Genomic DNA, 21,799 nt, shown 5'->3' with positions numbered 1-21,799 from the left:
GCATTTGTATAGAGTTTGATAGATTTCTGACGTTTGTTAAAGTAAGATGGTGTAACCCAGCCTTAAACTTCTATTCAATTAAAAATTCTTTATTAATAGAATCAGTTAAAAAGAAGACCGAATAACGAGCCGCACAGCCCTATAAATACTCGAACACTTCCTCGGGGAATGAAATGTTAGAATTGCTTTTATCTGGACCCAGGAGCATGTACAGCCCACAGGACGAAAGCATGCTCCACGGCAGGCACAATTAAGACTTAATACTTCCAAGTGAAGTTGTTTTATGCAAATCCAAACGAGGTTCGCGTGTTTGCGACGCCTACGTAGGGGTATATTTAAAAGGGGCAATAAATATTTTGTACGGATATACTGCTGGGATTTGGTGGAACAATGGATGGCGATAGAGCGTTTATCAGGTGATGAAAGTTGTGTATGATGGAAATATTTGGCCGGTTATTTGGAACTTATTGAGTACGGCTGCTAGAATTTGCAAATACTTGCTGACTAAATTAAGGCAGCTGTCTGGTACTAGCTTTTGCCCGCGGCTTCACCCGCGTAAAATTTAGTGTCATAGATCGGATAGGTATAGATAAATTGTAGCCTATATGTTAATCTGGGTTACAAACAATATTGTAAAGTTTCAACTAAATCCGTTCAGTAGTTTTTGCGTGAAAGAGTAACAAACATCCATACAAGCTTTCGCGTTTATAATATTAGTAGGATTCAAGATCAACAAGTGCTGTAGCAAGGAATATTGTTAATTCATACCACTACTTGAATCGACACAAAAATGTAATAATCTTATGGAGAGCATTTACTTGTAACAGAACAATGAAAATGATAATGAAAAATGAAAATACTTTTATTAAATAAACACTTTACAATGACGGCTATCGTTTTAGCGCTCACCAGTTAGCGCCACTGTAGAGTAAGGTCCTGTCACTTGTTAGTAGCGAAGACAGTGGCACCAACTGGTGAGCGCTAAAGTGGTAGGAGGACTATCGCATTTGCACTCATCAAGATGGCGCCACTGTAGAGTAAGGTCCTGTCAATCGCCAGGGGTGTCAACTGTTAAGTATAATAACGATAGCCCTTATTACAAGATATGTGCCGAGCAGCTGTGAACAGCTCTATGTTATGTTCTAGGGTCAGTGTCAGTGTCATCTATACACGAACCAAATAATAATATCGTATATTTTACCTGTATTATTTATACCATTCGTAAGTTACATTACACAGAAATGCTCTAGTGTAATACCCACCTTTACATTCAATTTTATCACGGCTGGAAAAAAGTTACTCGGTGTTATTAGGTAACTACGTACTTTTATTTCAAACTTTGCATATTCCACAGTTTTTTTTTATCTTTAACTTACGTAGTACTTATCAGTAATTTTAAGGTAATTACATAAAAGTTTTTAGTTTAACTTTTTTGTCATATTTTGGGAGGGTTGTAAAAAAAATACCATTTTTAAGTAATGAAAAATTTATTTACTCGAATAACTTATCTAAAAATATAAATAGTTTTCCATAAATTATAGATTTGCTGCAAGTAAGAAAAATATTTACAGTCGTTTTGGACGGTATATAAATCACAATATACGTACATAGTGTAAGTATATGATAAGATATTCTACATAGAACTATGTAGTAACGCTAAATATTTACAAGTTTAATCTATTTACAGAATAAATAAGCTTTACTTTAGCTCCAAATATAATGGAATGTCAAGTTTTGTACAGTTTCGATTGTACAATGTTACGATTACATACTATGTATTTCTTTAGTAAATAACATACAATATACGTGCCAACAAGCATAATGTTGTTATTAAAACTTTATAAGCAAGCATTTTCAATGCTAAGGTTTTACAATTCAAATTGGTTCAAAGCCTGTGTTTTTTTTTTTCAATATTTACATCCGTGACACTTTGACACCCTAGCGGGTAGCCAACCTTAAATGACACATGTTTTGTCATTGTTAACACCACGGGAGTCATCAGTGATCCCCTTTTATTACTACACTAGATACGTCCTGCGGTCCACGGTCAGGGCAAATGAACGTAGCCCGCACCTGCCTGTGTATGAACATAATCCTCCCCCAATGACTTCTACATCGCACGTTTGGTAGCGGCCTGCATCCAGCGTCTTCCTGCTACCTTTATCAGGTCGTCGGTCCACCTTGTGGGAGGACGTCGCACGCTGCGTTTTCCGGTACGTGGCCTCCACTCCATCGGGCCATTTCAGCTTGGTAATCCGTCGGGCTATGTCAGTGACTTTAGTTCGTTTACGGATTTCTGATTTGATCTGGTAAAGAAACACCGAGCATTGCCCTTTCCATCAATATTATTCATACAATATGTTGCGAGCTGCGTGACCGCAGACCTCAGAACGCAAATTGTGTATCAAATTCTACTTAGTGCCAAGTTTTTAAGATCATAAAAACAAAAACCAATTTTGATCTTTTTTCAACAAAAAAAACTTAAAACTTATTTTTTTAATTCTTAAGTTCAGAAATGCAGTGTTGTACTGAATAAGTTCTTACCCTATAAACTGCTCGAGCTTAATACGCTTTTACCATGAATAATAAATTAAAACTTAATATAATTTATGAGCTAGTATCACACATTTTATTTTGTATACCTATAGATATGCAAGTACTTTACTGTTTTGTAGAAGTATATTATTTGATAAAAATCATCATTTTAGTGTCTGGGAAATTCAGGTTGCTTCTCTCGCGCTGTTTCTTTGATGTTTAGCTGTAACAAAGAAAAAAAATACCTGAGGTTTTGTTTATTTTCAATTTTCTACACTGTGACCTATTATATTGTACGCATTTGTTTTCAGTGCCCTGAGCATGAATGACTCTACATCGTGCTTATCTGAGAGCTAGAATAATTTGAGAAATTCAACTAAGAGTTTTTTGTGTTACTTAGTAGATAGAGCAAGTATCTGAAGTTCAAATCCAAGAATCAGGGTCCTGAAGACCAGGTTCACTAATTACCTAAGTCAACTATTGACGTCACTATCTGTAGTGTTAGAGCCATAGCACACGTTGCGTTGCGCCGGCAGTGCGACGCCGAAGCGATGTTGCTGTATCGCCTTACATAGAAATATTTGTAGCGGGCACACGGAATACGAAGCGTGGGCAGGCCTCTCACTAGGTGGACCGACGATCTGGTGAAGATCGCGGGAGGCGCCTGAATACGAGCGGCGCAGGACCGGTCTTTGTGGAAATCCTTGGGGGAGGCCTTTGTCCAGAAGTGGACGTCTTTCGGCTGAAACGAACGAACACGAGTGTTGCGGCGTCGCATGCGCGATACGGCGAAATCTTTGCGGTGCGACATCGCAACGCATCATGTGCTTTGGCTCTTAGTGCTAATGTCAATTCTTACCGGTATGAAGGAACAGATGGTTCTTCAGGTTGGTATGCTTGGAGAATCCTCGGGAGCATATGTGGCACTTGTAGGGCCAGGAGCCGCTGTGGACGTACATATGGGACTTGAGGTCCCCAGGAGTCGGGAACGACTTGGAGCAGAGGCTGCACTTGTGAGGCTTTTCCTGGAGACAAAGAAATGAGGAATTAGATAGGTGTACGTAGAAATTTTTATTTTTTCGAGTAAGAGAAGTTTTAAAATTCCTCCAGCAAGGTATTCGACTCGAGTCCTAATCTAGGTCGTTTTGTTACGATAGGTCTACTTCACGATTGGCATACCAAACTTACGCCCATATTCACAAACATTACTATGAGGTCTTACGATGCGCGTGGTAGCATAGGGTGATACAAGAACCAATCACAGAGCTCTATTCAACGCTGTGCGTTCAATTTTCTGCTTCACTTAAACAAGCATCGTTTGTGAATACGGGCTTTAGTCAAATAGACTTTATCATCTAGAAGTCGATAACGATATAAATATTCCTACCAAAAGACATTTTAAAGATAGACTAATCTTCTCAGTAATAGTGGTGCCCAAACTTCGTTTGTCCATCACGTTTACTGTTCTTTTCAAAAAGTACCTACTTTAAAAATTGACTACTACTAAACTTAATGATATCGTTTCAGCCAAATGACGTCCACTGCTGGACAAAGGTATAATGAACGGTCCTGCGCTGCCCGCATCCAGGCTCTTCCCGCGACCTTTAACAGATCGTCGTTCCACCTAGTAGGAGGCCTACCCACGCTACGTCTTCCAGCCCGTGGTCGCCACTCGAGAACTTTCCTGCCCCAACGGCCATCGTCTCTACGAGCTATGTGCCCCGCCCACTGACACTTGATTTTAGCAATTCTGCGAGCTATGTCGGTTACTTTGGTTCTTCTACGGATCTCCTCATTTCTGATTCGATCACGCAGGGAAACTCCGAGCATAGCCCGTTCCATCGCAATGATATAGGTACCTTAATCAAAAAATTATAATCTGTAAAATAAAATGATAACATTCCAAAAGCAATTCTAATTTAAAAATAATAATATAAACGTGTTGGTAGATATTGAAATCCTTTCAAATCATCCTCTTAACACTTCAAGCTACAAACCAGTACAAAACCAGTCCCCATAACCCTCTGGATGGTAATGACCAGAAAAAGTACACAGAATCAATCTGGGAGACAATAAAATGGCTAATAATCATCATCTTCAATAATCAAAGTCATGACATCCCATCGTGCGTGCGCGCAAATGAATTTATAATGGAACGCGGTTGCTGTGTGTGAGGTTTTATATGCGTGAGTGTGGTGTTTTATAACGCTGAAAGTAATGTGATTGTTAGGGTTCCGTAGCCAAATGGCAAAAAACGGTTTTATTAGAGACAACTACTTTTTTATTAGAGACAACGTTAATAAACTTCTACCGTATTCCGATCCTTTTGAATTTTGCCTTCAATTATTGCTTGCAATGGAAGTGAAAGTAATAAAATCCCAAAAATAGGGTTATGTTTTAGATTAAGCTTTTATTACTTATGCTGCTGTTTGATCCTAATTTTTAATTAATTTGTCTCTATAGATGCCATTTAAAAACGTTGAACTCCAACTCCCTGATATATTTATTTATTTTATTTTATAGAAACCAACAGCGATACATTGAAAATGTTAGTTATAAGATTTAGACTGAATTGTAAATGTATTAATGAAGTTTTGTTCTCGTGCTCTACATTCAGTAGTACAGGCAAGAGCACATCAAGCACCACAATGTAGCATCCTAACTTGTTGTAATAGATTCTAGTTTGCAACAAAATGTCCAGTCTGTACCGCCAACTGTCCATTAACAGAAACGACTTCCGAATGAAAAAATAAACGTCGTTAGAAACATTAGCATCAGAATTCAAGTACAGTCTCTGATGGCCATCAGAGAGTTTACTGTCCAGTAAACGCTGAACAAATTGAATTCACCGTGACGTCATTTCCATGTGGCTTCCCAGGGCTACAAATTGCCTTACTCTACTTTTTGGACTGGCTGATAATTTGGGCTGTGGTTAAACGTTCTCTTTGATGTAGATACGACTAAATAGGTATATATTAGATTTAATCTACCCCTTTAATGGTGTTTCTTGTATTGACTGTTGCGAGCATTTAGAACTACATATATGGGAAATTAGTTTTTTCATTCTTAATCTGCTCCAAACTTGTTAAGTCAATATTGTATTCTAGAAATTAACTTTAATTACTAGCTATAATTTATTCTTTAAAACAGTCATATTAATATCCTGTACATAATCATCTTTAAAAAACCGTTAATTGACTTCACTCAAAAAAGGCAAAAAGAAATGTTCCTCCCAGTTCATTTTCACTACCCTGCCTACAGTTCACACCCACCAATCTAATTCCAACGTGTCTAAATTAAAACTAAAAAGGTAATTTCCAAATTCACAAAACAAAAAAACTGGCGGTAGCTTTATCAGGAGTCAGGACAAAAAAAAATGGCTTCCGATATTATTTTCGACCTTCCCCGCTACCGAATATTGCTAAATAAATCAATAAACAAAGACCCATTCGTTGTCTGACAATTTCCGTTGGATAAATCACGAAGAGAAAAAAAAAACCGGTCTCACGTACCGATAATGAAGCAGCCCTTGGAGAAACGATATTAAACCGATATAGGTTTCCACCAACAAAACGCACGGTGTGAACATCTGCATCATTGTCGAGATATAAATGCAAATTGTATATTTATACGCCCGCTGTTAATTAAAGATTTATTTGTTTGCTAAGCTGAAAAGGCATTAAGATATGAACACGCTCCACTTAACCATCGGTAGTGTTAATTTTACAGATAAAATTGATTATGCGTTACACAGAACTAGATTCAGCCCACGCGGCTTCTTTATTGGTTTGCACTTGAACTTTGCATTTAAAGCACAAACAATATGAAAACCAGCTTTCTAGTTGTAGGATGCAAAACGTTTTGTATCAGACTGATTTTCTCTATGAAAGTGCAAAATTAAATGTCGTAGTTACATAATTTTATTAATATGTATGTGTACCTACTAAGAATGAAAACCAGAATGATTACAAAAATTCAACTGTTTGATCCCCTAGAATATAATTTGCCCATTTATAAACTTAAAAAATTCTTAACTTATTAATACGAGTATAACTCTATAGTTAGGTAGGTACCTAAGAATCTTTGCAAAGAGTAAAAAACATATGATGATTCTTTCTTTCTGTGATTACGATTTACGACATGTAATCTTAGTAATTATATTAAAATACCTTTTAGTCTTATGGGAGTCAAATTAATTACTTAAAAAGACTTTTAAAAAGTTAACCAACCATGAAACTCCTTATCATTCCACTCGGCCGTCTAAATCGAAACAAGCCCGCTATCATAATCACACGCTCGATCACCGATCGTACCAGTGACGTATGGCCAGGAGATACGCCCGCTCTAGGGTTGCTAGGTCCAAAAACAGAAGCCGGACTGCCGATGCTTCATTTGGCCGGACACTTTACCCTAAAAGCCGGACATACCTCTCTCTCTCTCTCCATAGGTTGTCTGCAAGAGATCTCTGCGTAGCGATAAGTCCGCCTAGTTGTACCTGTCCATGTGTTTCTTTTTTTTCTGTTCTTGTTCTTGTTGTGGTGAGCAATAAAGAGTATTTATTATTTTTAGTATTATACCTTTTTTAATAGCTAACATGCTATGTCACGAGGGAGGTGGAGCAATTAGTAGTATAGCTAGCTCATGAGTGTGTACATAGGGAGTATCATCTATCGGTAGCCCAACATCCTGATACGCGCATGGTGTGCTCGATATTATTTTGTGGCTCGACTTTCGACTGACGCAACACTTGAAAAGCCGGACAAGTCCGTAAAAAGCCAAACATGTCCGGCTAAATCCGGACACCTGGCAACCCTACCGCTCTGCGTTATGGAAATACGATGCAAATGTGATGCGCCTTGGTTAATTCAACTAAATAAATTGTTCGGGTACGGTATTGCTCGTTAGCGGTCTCGGCAGTCAGGATATGCGTGACTTGGCCGTCTAATCACTGGTTGCATTTTGAATGCTGACAAATTTGGTAATTGACACAGAAGATGTAAATTAAAACAAAAACTGCGTTTAAAAAACCGACTTCAAAAACTTAGCCGCCTCCAAAAAAGTCCACTAAAAGTATAAAAATAATTACGTTATTTATTTATTACATTACATGATCATGATTGATATTATCGGAGTCGGTGCCAGTCTGCCAAATGCCAAGCTCATGAAATGTACTAAATATATCGGCATCTCCTTTTGTTGAAGTCGGTTAAAAACTAAATTATTAAATTACACCAGCTTATACTTATACTTGAGTTGGATGTATGTACTTTAACTGTCTTAAATCATGGGTATCTCAACAAAGAATTACTATTTTTTATTAATTTTAACCAATTTGTTTTAGACCAGCCCCGTCGCCCGCGACTCAGTACGCGTGGATCCCGTTTTACCCCCTTAAGGGTGGAGTTTCATAAAATCCTTTCTTAGCGGATGCCTACGTCATAACATCTACCTGCATGGCAAAATTTCAGCCCGATCCGACCAGTGGTTTGGGCTGTGCGGTGATAGATCACTATGTCAGTCAGTCAGTCACCCTTGAGTTACATATTTAGATTGACTCTATTGACTTATCTGGTAATGTGTGTGACTTCTTGAAATGTTTCAAGCACTTCTCAAGACTTCGATATTTGAAAATTCGTCATATTATTCTGATAATTACTATTTAAATTATCTTAACTTTGATCAATAATACAAAAATAATTATAATCGTATTACGTTCAAAAGAGCTTAGCTGTGTCTTTACAACTAAGCCAACGCCGCCTCTTTCAGATGCACAAAATGTCAGCTGCACTATCAGACCTATCAATACCGTACCTAATTAAAGGCAGCCAATTATCTCTAGCAACGTTCATCAATATCACGGTGTCGGTACTAAGACAAGGAGCATATTAATTGGGCCCTCGTATATCACGATAGTTCTGTTATGATTACAAGAATATCCATGTAAGGAGTTTGTACACTAAACAGAAACAGTTATTTAACCGCTACACGTTCGTTAAAACCTACAAAAAAAGGAAAAATAAAAAACAATTGAATGGTAACGCACTGATGAATTACCGTTCTTAAATTAAAAAAAGAACTTTAGAATGTTCCTTTTTCAAACAATCGAGTGCGCTATTACAATCTGGTGTTACTTTTTTTTTATTTGAGAGTTTATAAACAACCAGCTTTTTATTTGGATTACCTACCTTAGGTATTCAAGTCACTGACGCAATTCGCGTAATGAGGTAGAATAACGTCTTTTACCTATCAATATCAGTTAAACTACTTAGGCCCGATTCGACCAAACTTTTATCCGAGAATAACTCCTGGTATAACTGGCACATTGACAGTTTCAGTATGGGAAATATGGCAAAATGACAAGTTTATTCCGAGAATAATATTTACTCTTTTGGTCTTCTTGTATATTTACTTGTTTGGTCGATTTTATCACAAAACTTAAATAATAATTTTCCATCGTATCATTACTTGGATAATCCCATCGTCCGCTATTATCTATAAGAAAAAAAAAACTAAACAGAAGTTAGAAAATCAAGCCCTTAAGCTATTCAAAATCCGTTCCCACCGATCCTGCAGTATATATTCTCCTTAACATTGGCTTTTTCATTAAGTCACCTCTGGAATAATTTAATCAGTGAGGGCAAAAGGAGGATAACGGATGATTGATAGTGTTGTGCCGACGCAATCTGCCTCCGTTCTGCGTGCGTATGCGACTTATTTTGCCGGTCGTTCGATGGCCAGTTGATTCAATATGGTATGATAGAGAATTTATTATTGGAATAGCAGTGGTTTATTTTAAATAGAGGGATGTTTTTTCTTTTTATTTTTTTGAGCGGCTGTTAAGCTAGGTCAATAGAGTCCTAGTAGGTATCACTACGACCAGTATTCATCTACTATGATGTGATCGCCCGTCAGTTCGCCTTTGAGTCCTGCATCTACTATGTAGTGCTGTATCTTTTTTGAGGACGATAAATGTTTTACATGAGAAGAAAGATGATATTAAGGCTGGGTTACACCATCTTACTTTGACTGTAACAAACGTCAAAAATCTTTCAAACTCCAAACAAAAACACCGGATATCGTTACAGTTACGGTCAAAGTTTGGTGGTGCAACTCAGCCTAAGATTCTACAAAAATACAAAAAACAAGTTGAATGCCAATTTTTATCTTGCTATAAACATGATGGATTTGGTTAAAACTTTACATCCTTTTTCACTTCTTATCAGCTCAGTCACAACTTTGTAGCAAATGACCAGTAAAATTACCTGTCATGTTTAAGTTTCACGTAAATTAATTTAAAACTTTTTTGGTTTACTTTGTAAAATAACCTTTGGTTTTGAACATAAACCCAGAGAAAGAAATTGATATTTAAAAAGTTTGTTTACAACAATTATTTTTGTGTTTTTAGATAGAAGTATCATTAATGTTTTACCTTAGTCAACCAACCTTACAAATGTAGCACTTGTCTGATGCCAAAATAGTAGGCACACATAATATGAAAACTCAGGTAACTAACGCCCTTAGTTTGTTAACTATTACCTATTAAGGCTGGGTTGCACAATCTTACTTTAACTTTGACAAACGTCAAAAATCTGTCAAACTCCATACAAAAACCACCGGTTATCGTTAAAGTTACGGTCAAAGTTAGGTGGTGCAACTCACCCGAAGAGTAGATGAGTAGGTACTTTTGTAATCCTATAGCTTTTAAAGTCTACTTTCTTTCAAATTCATTAGTAACGTTCTAATAACGAGTCACTCATCAAACTTGCTCTAATAAATCAATTTCAAAGCGATTTTAAAATAATTAAAAATAAAAGAATGCTCCAGATTGATACGTGGGCGATGATAAGGGCCCTATACCGTCATTATTCGTTTTGTGTCTTATTGCGCGATATTAGAGATGGTATTTGAATAACCATACGGATATGTAAATCATGTAAGCACTACTAAGTATAGAATGACATACCCAAAAAGCGAGTACTTAACAAGCGGCTTAGTGAATATAGGGTGTTGATAAACTTCCAAAGAAAAACAATAAAAATGGATCATCTGATCATACAACATTTTACAAAGATGTTGGAATGTATAATCTTTAAAAAAATATGAATTATTAGTAGTAACATAAAACAAAATGAAATGTTCAAAAAAGCTAAGAGAAAATAAAAAGCTTTTTATTGCACTAACTTCAAACAACCTAAACAATAGGAAAATGTGTCGATGTCAATTGAATACAGGATCTCTAATTTTTAAATATGTTGTTAAGTATCTGTAACATACTTTCACTATAGGAAAAATTATCACACTAAGAAATCTGAAATTTTTCACAAAATAATAAGTTTGATCACCCTGTATTATCTTTTAATATTCAATTCATCGCACCGAAAGTGTGAGATAACGTCAAGACGTGTACTTGTTACATAGTAATTAGGTATTTGATTGCTATTCGTATCAAAATCAAATAAGCTGAGTGAAAAGCTGTGGCTTGGAATATTTCTAATAAGTGCAAAGCAAGAGCTAAGCGCAGGCCGCTACTAACCGGGCAGCATGGAAAGCATTGGGGGAGGCCTATGTTCAGCAGTGGACATCCTATGGCTGAGATGATGAAGAGCTAAGTAATTTCTTTACCTAATTTTTATTAATTAATTAGTTTATTCCCATAATCAACATTTCTATTCACTAAATTACTTAAAGTATCTACTGTAAATGTGTTTGATTACTTTGCAACCTAATAATTTTGGTGTTTTAATATTTAAGTTATATCTACAAGCTGACCACTTCTCTGAATATGGAAATTAATGTGCTATGATAGTACCTATCTATTTACTACGTTCATTTTAACTTAATCCAGTCCGCTGCTGGACAAATGCCTCCATGGATTTCCACAACAACCAGTCCCACACATCCCGCTTCTAGGCGCTACCTTCGACCTTCACCAGATCGTCGGTCCACCAAGTAGCAGACCAGCCTATGTTTACCAGCCCTACTTATGCTTTAAGTAATCCGTGACAAGATTGCAATACAATAGCCACCATCATGCGATCGTTACGAGGAAGCTGTGTAATTGACACCATCTTATGTTTTTATCGGCGCATCATTATGCGTTCTCAACTGAAGCGGAAAATAGTATTATCTGCACGCATTTCTTTGGGATGATGAAAAAAATGTCTAGCTTAGCGTAAAGTTAAAGGTTCTGTATAGTTCCTATTTGAATATAAAGCGTCCTTTTACGACACCCGCGGGAAGAGAAGGGGTTGATGACAAATGTATTCTACTCTGACGCCACCACACGGCAAAAGGCGACTATTACATATTAAACAGAAAACTGAAGGATGAAACTATCAGTTTCATAAGCTTTGCGACTGAATGTAACTATGAAGTTGTAGTGTTCATCCTTTGAAAGAAAAGTTTAATGTGAACGTATTTAGATTCCAGATCCTTAATTACGTACAGAAGTGGAGCACATTTTGACACCCGTTATCTTTTTTTCATACACATTTATTTTTAATACATTTCTGCAAGCGTGAAAAAGTTCATTACATAAGCATTTTCAGTGGATGTCATACTTTTTTCGGTATAATTTCAATGAAACCAAACTACTTCTTTCTCAAATCGAAACAATATTTTACTGCCGTTCCACCCGCTATCAGCCGATCTCTAAAACTGCGAAACTGTTGACACGTGCTCGATTAATGCAATTGTAGTCATTATTTGTAGATCAAGAGCTGCAGGTGGAGTGCGCACGCGACGCTGATGGCTGTTTGATATGCAACGCTTTGGAATGTTTGACAGTGGAGATATTAATTTGCAAGCATGTGAAAGGGTACCGCTTTGACCTTTGTTCTTTAAAAACCTTTGTGATTGAATGTGGCCCATTTATAGTCGACACTCTATTTAATGCAAAATTTCACTTTTTATAGTCCTACTATAAGAACTACACTGTTTAGGTAGGCTTATCTGAACATTAGGTTTACTGAATATTGCCAAAATTACATATTTCGTTAATTTTTTTTTTGTTTTCAGCTCGGTTTATTATAGGGACTAGGAGAGGATAACTCTTTATGTACTTGAAATTAAGAACATAAATTAGTCAATGCTAGAAATCTAATATAGTAAAATTAGGCTACCACACCAAAACTCAACAATAAATAGAACAAAAGTTATAGCTGAATCATTTCTATATCCTTTGGCATAATCTAACATTCAATGTAAGTTTATTAACACCTGAACACAATGGTCTATGTTTATAACATTGAAAAACTGTCATATTCAATAGTGCGTATCCAAATAACTAACGCGAGTTCAAATGAAAGAGCAACAAATCTTGGAAATCGTATTGTTTACGGTTCAGTAAATGTACTATCTGGTAAAATATAGATGTGAAATAATGTTCATCAACATGTAATGTAGCTCAGGTGTTTTAACACAATAAGCACAAAGCGTTGATCAGCGTCTGGCTGGTAAATGTAGTGTAATTATGCACTGTAGGTGCTAATTTGAGTCGCTAGCCCCTAATAGCGGTCCGTTTCAGATTGACATTTTCAGGTTTTCGGACATTGAAAGCGGACTTTGGATAGCTACAGTCTCTGGGCTGGCTCATGTTATCTTCAACCTAAGCACAAAATCATGTTTATTTTCAAAAAAATAGACAAATTAAAGCAAAAAAAATCCCTAAACTACGCGCAGTAACTACGGGACTATTCCCACCTCTCGTTCCCCAAGCACTGCAACTCCTGTGTAGCCAGGATCTACAGCTTGACCGCCACAAAAACCCAACCAATGAAGGTCAAGAACATAGGAGGAGTTTGAAATTAAGGTTCGACTTCGGGATCCATTGCCAAGCGGATGACAGGTGAAAAACAAAGGTTTAAAACCTTTAAGAAAAGATACTACTACTACTAGAACTACTCGCAGTAACTACTGAGATTCGCTACAAACCTAATGATTCAAAAACCCACGACTCAATAAAAAATAAAAGCAGTAGGTACTGTCAACCTCGTTAATACAACCAAATGAGTCCAAAAATTTATATTGGCGGCAATCACTACAAGTCGGGCTTCAAACTAGTCTCAGCCTACTGGTTCGTCCGACGTTTACGAAAGCTGTTAGACCAATAAAAGCATTAATTGACTTCCTGTACTACGGACAGTTTTCTTAATTTTGTCGTTTGATTTGTTAAAGTTTATGCGTTTCGCCGGTTTAGGTGTAAAGGGTGAGTCACACTTTTACGCGGATAATCGATTAAAATAAACTTCGGGAATATATGGATGATTCAGTTAATGTATAATAATTAATAGCGTACATCGATGCCTGCAAAACATTAAATTTCAGTAAAATCACAATTTGAAGCTACAAAAAAGTTTAAATTATATATTTTTTTGTTATTTAACATTCTTGTCAAATTAGGACACATTTTTTTAGGTTATTGGATACATTAATAATTGTTGATTGTGCACAAATAAGTAATGTTTAATATTGTTTTAGTAAACTTGCAAAACTCAGAGAACTGTAGGTATTCCGCCTCTACAATTGATTTGGACGCCTCAACGTATTAAGCACTGAAACAACTGAGAAGAAAAAAACTTTGCAAAACGTACCTACCTACATACAAAAAAATAAGTGTGATAGTCCCCTTATTAGTTACGGTTTTCGTTGGGTGCGCCAAAGTTCACCTAAATTTTCAACTCCGAAAATTGGAAGTCCGAAAATGTTCTTCCTAAAATTTTTCATCCTAACAATCACAATTCCTAACTACTCTGTCTCTAATGTTCATAATTCCGAATCATTCAACTTCATAATGTCATTAGCAATAAACATCTATTATACTTTTATTTGTTCTTCTAGATTTTCTCAACATAACCATATTTTACACTATTATTCAAAGTCATATCTTTTTTGTTTAGATTTCTTTCTTTGACGATATATTAAAGTTCCAGAAACGAATCGGTCCTATTCATAATTATTTAGGTTAGGTTAGAACTGTGACCACAACGCACGAGCCGAGCGAGCGAAGCCAGAGTCCCGCTCCAGTCATTCAGTCAAGTTCCAGAAACGAATCGGTCCTATTCATAATTATTGGTTTAGGTTAGGTTAGAACTGAGACCACAACGCACGAGCCGAGCGAGCGAAGCCAGAGTCCCGCTCCAGTCATTCAGTCAAGTTCCAGAATCGAATCGGTCCTATTCATAATTATTGGTTTAGGTTAGGTTAGAACTGTGACCACAACGCACGAGCCGAGCGAGCGAAGCCAGAGTCCCGCTCCAGTCATTCAGTCTAGTTCCAGAATCGAATCGGTCCTATTCATAATTATTGGTTTAGGTTAGGTTAGAACTGTGACCACAACGCACGAGCCGAGCGAGCGAAGCCAGAGTCCCGCTCCAGTCATTCAGTCAAGTTCCAGAAACGAATCGGTCCTATTCATTATTATTGGTTTAGGTTAGGTTAGAACTGTGGCCTTACGTTTCAAATATTATGGTAATGTTTAGGGATAAAAGTGTTATGATAAAAAACAGTAGGAGTTTAAATATATTTACATAAATGATATTATTAATTACAATTTTCGGAAACATGAGTGTTATGAACATCGCCGGTAGCACTACAAATATTATGAATGAAAACTTTAGGATGAAAAATTTTAGGAAGAGTGATCATTCGGATTTAAAATCGTTAGGAAGAACAATTTCGGGTAAATAACTTTAGGTGAGCCAATATGGACCCGTTTTCGTTACATATTACTTTTATACCACAATCAGAGTGAAACTGATTTACTGAACAGCTCATTAAAGATTTCAAAAAGCCAATTACATCGGAACGGATTGATAAGACATTACGCGTATAATCACATGGAATCCATTGATAGTTGTTTATTTTAATAATTATACATCGTTCTATCTAAAAACCGATAGTTAAATAAGAAATTACCTGATCTTAATCGTTTTCCGGTCGATGTGTTGAAATAAAATGATGTGATCAAAACAAATGCAGAGCAAGTTTGTTGTATAAGTAATTAAAATGTTCTCGGAACTGATTAGCAAAAACTATAATTAAAATTGATGGTTCCAATAAAATGCTGGAGTAGATACTAGAGGACTTTATTTTTTTGTGCTTTGATTATTTGAAAGTTTGTTTTTGCAAAAATAAATTCAACTCATTTCAATATTTTCCCACACTGTTGTTTTCATACATTTTGTAATTTAAAACAAAATTAAGCGGTAAAAAACAAGTAGTTTGTTTGTACTTGAAACTGGCAAGAGGCTTAACAAAGCCATAAAAAATTGTGTTCTTTAATTCAAAACAAATTCAAAACTGTAAACATCTTTTTTACCAACCTTGCACAAACTTTTTTTTAACTTGACATAAAACGGTCAACAATTAAAACCGGCTAATTCAAATTTCGAACGCATCGAAAGCTCGGCAGGTGCAACGCAGGGTGCGCCGGCGCAGCCGTCTTACGTCATTAATGAGATTATAACGCAATATGGCATCGTAAAAGGAATGGATAAAGGAATGATTCACGCGCTCGTGAAAAAGGATTTTGTATAAAGAAACACGTTTAAAACCTTTAAAGAAGTGTGAACGTCAGTGATTGAACGCATTGATACTGTAATGTCGTAATTTTGCGCTTTTTGTTGGACTTTATTTATATTTATGATTGGAGTCCGTTACTCTAGGTTTTGTATTCATAGCAGGTGAAGGAAAGTTTTATAATAAAACCGTTTTCGCAAATAGATCGCTGATCCAAAAGTAACTTTAACGTATTAAAATGCATCAAAATATAGAATTTTCATTACATTTCGTACAAGCTGAGTTTTAAAACCGCTAACAGACGAGTTTTTTTGCTACATATTTTGACTATATGTATGCAACTCTTGAAAGAAAGTACAAAATTGTGGATTCTAAATAAAAGGTCAATAATTACATTACCCTCGCACTCATATTTATAAGATCATTGCAATTTTGTATTAAAGACCACAAAAAAAATTGTTGTAAATGCCAGCACAAATAGATCCTATACCCATTTTGTTCCCAGAACCTACTTCTAGCCTAAGGTCAATTACAACACCTGATGTCCCGTTGACAAAACGTCAGCTTGACAGCTGACGTTTGCTGACGCAAACGACGATGCACAAATAGCATGCTGTGGGTCTAGACAAAGTGCCATTATAATCGCAAACCAGTCGAAAAGTGGTCGAAAAGCCCCTTTTTTGTATGGAATTTGACGGATTCGATTTTCGATTCGATCAAAAAGTGCGTTTTGTCTAGGGGGGCTGATCCCAGTCACTCGCCCATCTTCTTGACTCCTCGTTACTTTGCGAGTTTGAACTGTGGGCGCAAGGCTTGAGCGGAAGCCATTTTGATATTTTAATTTCACCTATAGATAGATATACAAGAAGATAATCGTTTGTTTCAGTTTTTTGGATGGAGCCAATGGAATGAAGTTCATAAAAAATTGGTAAGTGCTTTACACTAGAGAAATCGATCCCAGGATCTTCGCATCCAGAGAATTCAGAGCTAGTAACAAGGAAGTGAGATGAAACACTGTTATGTTTATTTGCATAATTCGAATCTATCGACATCACTCTTAGTTTTCACTCAAAGTAAGATAGGAAAAATAATATATCTGAGAATATAGAAATAGGCTGAGGGAGTAGCACCCACCACTGATGACAAATTTTGAAGATCTATGAAAGTAAGCCTCAAACACAGCATTTGACACTATAAATAAAGCAAACTAGAACACTCTATCTCCAATAAAATATTTTCTGTTTAACTTGGAAAACTCAATGACTTATTACACAACTTTGAAATGATTTTTTTTTCTGCAAAATTGTATTTTTTTCGAAACTTTATAAAAACATGTGTAGTGATTTTTGTTCCCGCTCTTCGTTCATACCTTGTCCCACCAAACAATGCTTTGTGTGGGCAATTGTGCGTCACGTCCGCGGGCAGCGACAACAAACAAATAACGAACCCTAACGAGGGAGAAGTGTCGAGTGTACGGATTGCCGATAAGTCCCGATGTTCCATGTTGTAGTTATTCATAAATTGGAGATTTCGAAACAAAAGAAGTAAGATTCAAATGCCTAAACAAAACTTAAACTCAACTCAAAAAAATGTTGTTTCGAGATCCGTTTCATAATCGAGATTGAAAATGCAAGCCTTTTTCAATTCTTTGATTGTTGTCGCGTAGAATTTATTAAGACTTTTTCATTAGTGTTGAAAAATATAAATTGGTATTCTTACAGAATGCTGGTTCAATATTAAAAATCCAAACTTGGATACAAAAGTATCATTAACAAATCCAGATAATCCCAAATTGAGTAGCTTCATTAATTTTGTTTTCCAAACAAAGAAACCTTGTCATCAATGTGACATTAATAAACCAAACAGAAACTTATAGGGCTGTCAGTTGATTTTTTGGTAAGGCGAATAAACTTCGTGTAGCTTTAATTTTCAGTAAATCATTATTAACCGTTACAATATCCTTTCTAAATGATTTATCTGAGTCCACAGCCCTGCTTAGCAGATATAAAGCCTATTGTCCATCAGTCGTCAGCTAGCTATTGTGAATGATGCATTATTGCGCAGATCTTGCCTTAACTAGACCTTAATGTTCGAGACAGCTCAAAAGATCCCTTAGGTGGAAGAATGCCTGATCAATCAGGTCTGGACTCGAACAATGCCGAAGTCAGCAGATTGATATATAACGAGATAGAGTTTTTAATTTAGTAGTTCCAGGTGCAGTTCACAACTAAGGAAACTGCTAAAACGTTCTTCGGACAAGTAGAATGGTTTAAATAAGACGCTCATTTTAAAGCTGAAACTACTACATAATAAAACAAAGTCGCTTTCCTGTCTGTCTGTCCCTATGTATGCGTAGATATTTAAAAATACGCAACGGATTTTGATGTCTTTTTTTAATAGATGAGTGATTCAAGAAGGTTTATGTATGAGAAAAGCTGGGAAATTCTATTGCAACCGTGCGAAGCTGACAAGAAATTGTCGTACAATAGAAAACAATACAAAATAAGGTAAACGTCCAAAATAACAAAAAGAATAATTTTCATTTTATTTAATCTGCCATCCGGTTATCGCAGTATCATAGTAACTTAGTAATCTGTCATTTACTTTCAATGTTCAAGCATAATAAAATTTGACATGTAAGGTAGAGATATCCAGATACAATCACTAAAATAATCTATTCTTTCTCAATTTCTGTAATCGCAAATGAAGTCGCAAAATTGTTAATAGCCCTAACACAAGTGATGCCCTACGTCTTAAACCATACTCATACCCTTTGTTGACCCGACACGCTTGAGGATCCCAAAAATGTATTTCCCACGCGTGCCCAGACACCGGCACGAAGACGATACCTGAAGACTGTGCAGCAGACCGTGACTTCACACGTTGTGCGTGAACCATGTATGAGATGAGGTTCGTTAGAGTATCACACGTGTTTTGCTATAATATGACACATGAAGATTAACGTGCGATTGTTTTTGACGTTTGCGCAGCGCGGATTTGTTTTTCGGAAATGTCAACTTGTCAACTCAAATCAATGATTTCTCATTTTCCAATGAAAATTTGGGATTACCCCAATCCAAGTTAATCTTATTTTTTGACTGGCACAATACGATGATTTTGAAAATTTTGAAAGATTCTTGGCTATACAAGTACTCCATGATGTAGTTGAGTGAGTGAGCTCGAGCTCAATTACAATGAAAAAGCTCCAACATAATTATTATGATACCTTTCTTCACTTTATGGTATCATAGTGATGCTAATTTATATTCTGATTTCTTTAACTATGTTCTGTACCACTTTTAGTAGTACAAAATTACATAAGAAAAACACTTTTCCTTCAATTTTAAAGGTTCATTTCATCAAATTACAACCCATACGTCTTCGCCGCCCACGATCCAAGGAGCCAGCGAACCAATTCGTATTGACAACTCCTTCGTCACGCTCCCATGCGCAGGAGTGTTCCCACGTTGACCTGACCCTGTGTTATTTATTACTGACTATAAGTGACCGCAGGTGCACTAAGGAGCTCTAGGGCTGTGGGCGGAGATATATTGAGTGAGGTTTAAATGGAGGAAGGCATTGATTAAGGTTTTTTAATTTAAGATGAATCTGTATTGGTCCAATTGGTAACCAATACAGATTCATGACTATGAAGTCAAACTAAAGAATAGGTACTCTATTATTATTTGTTTTTACATACATTTTACGAACAGTTTATTTTATGACGTTTATGGTTTAAATTAAGATGGTCGCGAAATTGTGGTTTTCAAAACAGTGCGAAGTGCTTATTCATTTAATTTGACATTTCGACTAAATAGGTTTATTTGATGTAACTTAAGACTCATAATAAGTTATGAGATACAATAAACGTTTCCAGTTGCTTACGTTAGTTTATGCTCCACTGTCAACTGTTGCTTGCACTTCACGTCACAATCGCACAGTATACCATTTAAAAGTTGACTATTTTCTACCAAAAAGAAAAATGATCTAATCGTCTCAAGACATTAGTGCCAACCCTGTCCACTGTGTGATTTTCTTAAGTCGCGGACACATGAGGTCATAGTTAAATAAGTAAAAACTTAAGGTGGGGCGTTATGGGAACTGAGCACGGTAACATCACCGTGTAATGTGCCAAGCTTTACCGACCCGTAGTATAGCACTTAAGAAAATGTAAATCGTGTGTACTGTACTTATTAATACGCTTATGTTGTGGTAATTATGTTTTTAGGCTTTGTTATGCGAAGTTAGATCCAGCCGGGTTTAATTAACTTTGATTTAACTAAAACAAGTAGTTTTAGATTTAGTTATGATCTTATAACATAAGATGAATGATACCTACAAAATGTTGTTTATTTTGACGATAAAAAGAAGTGGAAGCTGAAAAAAGACTTTTCAAGAAAACACGAAAGTTTCCATAAAGCTTATTAATGCTTCTGTATTTTCATCCTGGATATAAAAAGGAAATCTACGAAGATTTAAAATCTTTCCTTTGATTTATGTTTCTATTTGTTTTTCAGGAATTTGCTGGTATTTAGGTGATAGTTTCTCCACGTATTCTATTTCTCTTTGAAATGCGGATGCACTCGAACAAATGCGGATCGCAAACTAAGAACCACAAGTACTTGCTTTCAAAGGACTTGCGTAACACTGAAATAATTTTTAATAACCCATTTTAATCTCTCTATTCAATATACGAGTAATAACCAGCGTTTAATACCTACTCGTCAATTCAATACTTCATTATTTACTATACAACACATCTCGCTATAAACCGACCGCGTAATTTCAGTACTTTTTGCATTAAAACAATAAAACCGGTTCATAATATGATACAAAAGGATATACACCTAAGAATCATGTGAATTATCAGTATAAAAACTGTATAACAGACCATTGTCTTTCATCAAGGATAACCATTTTTTATGGTTTTGTAAAGCAATCATGCCCATGGTGTCTTCTTTCCGTGATTAGGTAAGCGATGGGTTAATGATAGTATATTGCATATTTCATGGGGTTTGCATGGTAAGGGGCAATTATCCGACACATTACTGGAGCATTGTGATAGTGTTTACGATTTTCTTGTGCACCCTTTAATTAAGCTGAGGTATTATTATAGTTGATGATCCATTGATTCCTGGATGAATATATTATAGTTTTCTTACAAACATTACGATTTATCAACTAACATGAAAAGTTTTCTCTAAGGGTTTACCGTTGGTGATAATAAACAATTGAAAAAAGATAATATTAAGCAATAGTAGCGTTGCGGTATTGAAATCAACGCTAAGATTCTAACCTGTATGTGTACTTATTGAATAAAATAAAATGAAATAAAATAAAATGAAATAAAATAGGTATTCCCTGTAGATAGATTTAAGTATTTTGCAAAAAAAAAAAAATTTAAATGTCTTAAAATAATTGTAACATAAAGAGATTCTAGATTAGCAAGCAATTTCAATTAGTTTCAGGAACTGTTTTGTTTCTTACTGATATGAAATGAAACAACTAGAAAAGTTATTGAAAAATGGTTTAAAATTTAAATTAATACTTATGATGAAACACTACTAGATTCAAACGAAAAAATAATATTCTCACCATAATTAAATAACTTACAATTACTATTATAGCACCACTAAATGACGTGGCTCTGAAAATATTAGGTTTTTACAAACTGCGCAAAAACTGCAACTATTTCTACTCCTTATTTCTATACAATAAGGTTCATTATGTGTTTTTGGTAGCTGTA

General features: G+C 35.8%; 1 protein-coding gene across 1 annotated transcript in view; it reads right to left on the bottom strand.

Moving 5' to 3' along the window:
* Nucleotides 1–1,511: 1,511 nt before the first annotated feature.
* Nucleotides 1,512–21,799, bottom strand: part of LOC135072983 (zinc finger protein 177-like) — an 82,332-nt gene continuing 62,044 nt past the window's right edge. Inside the window, exons 6-7 of the mRNA XM_063966983.1 lie at nt 3,395–3,560; nt 1,512–2,758 (exon numbers count right to left, since the gene is read on the bottom strand). Of these exons, the coding sequence (XP_063823053.1) occupies nt 2,721–2,758; nt 3,395–3,560 (204 nt within the window). The 3' untranslated portion in view covers nt 1,512–2,720. The remainder of the gene's footprint in view (nt 2,759–3,394; nt 3,561–21,799) is intronic.

This window comes from Ostrinia nubilalis, chromosome 6 (assembly GCF_963855985.1).
Source record: "Ostrinia nubilalis chromosome 6, ilOstNubi1.1, whole genome shotgun sequence".
Classification (NCBI taxonomy): domain Eukaryota; kingdom Metazoa; phylum Arthropoda; class Insecta; order Lepidoptera; family Crambidae; genus Ostrinia; species Ostrinia nubilalis.
Note: the sequence above shows the minus strand (reverse complement) of the source record. Positions and strands in the feature narration are given on the sequence as shown.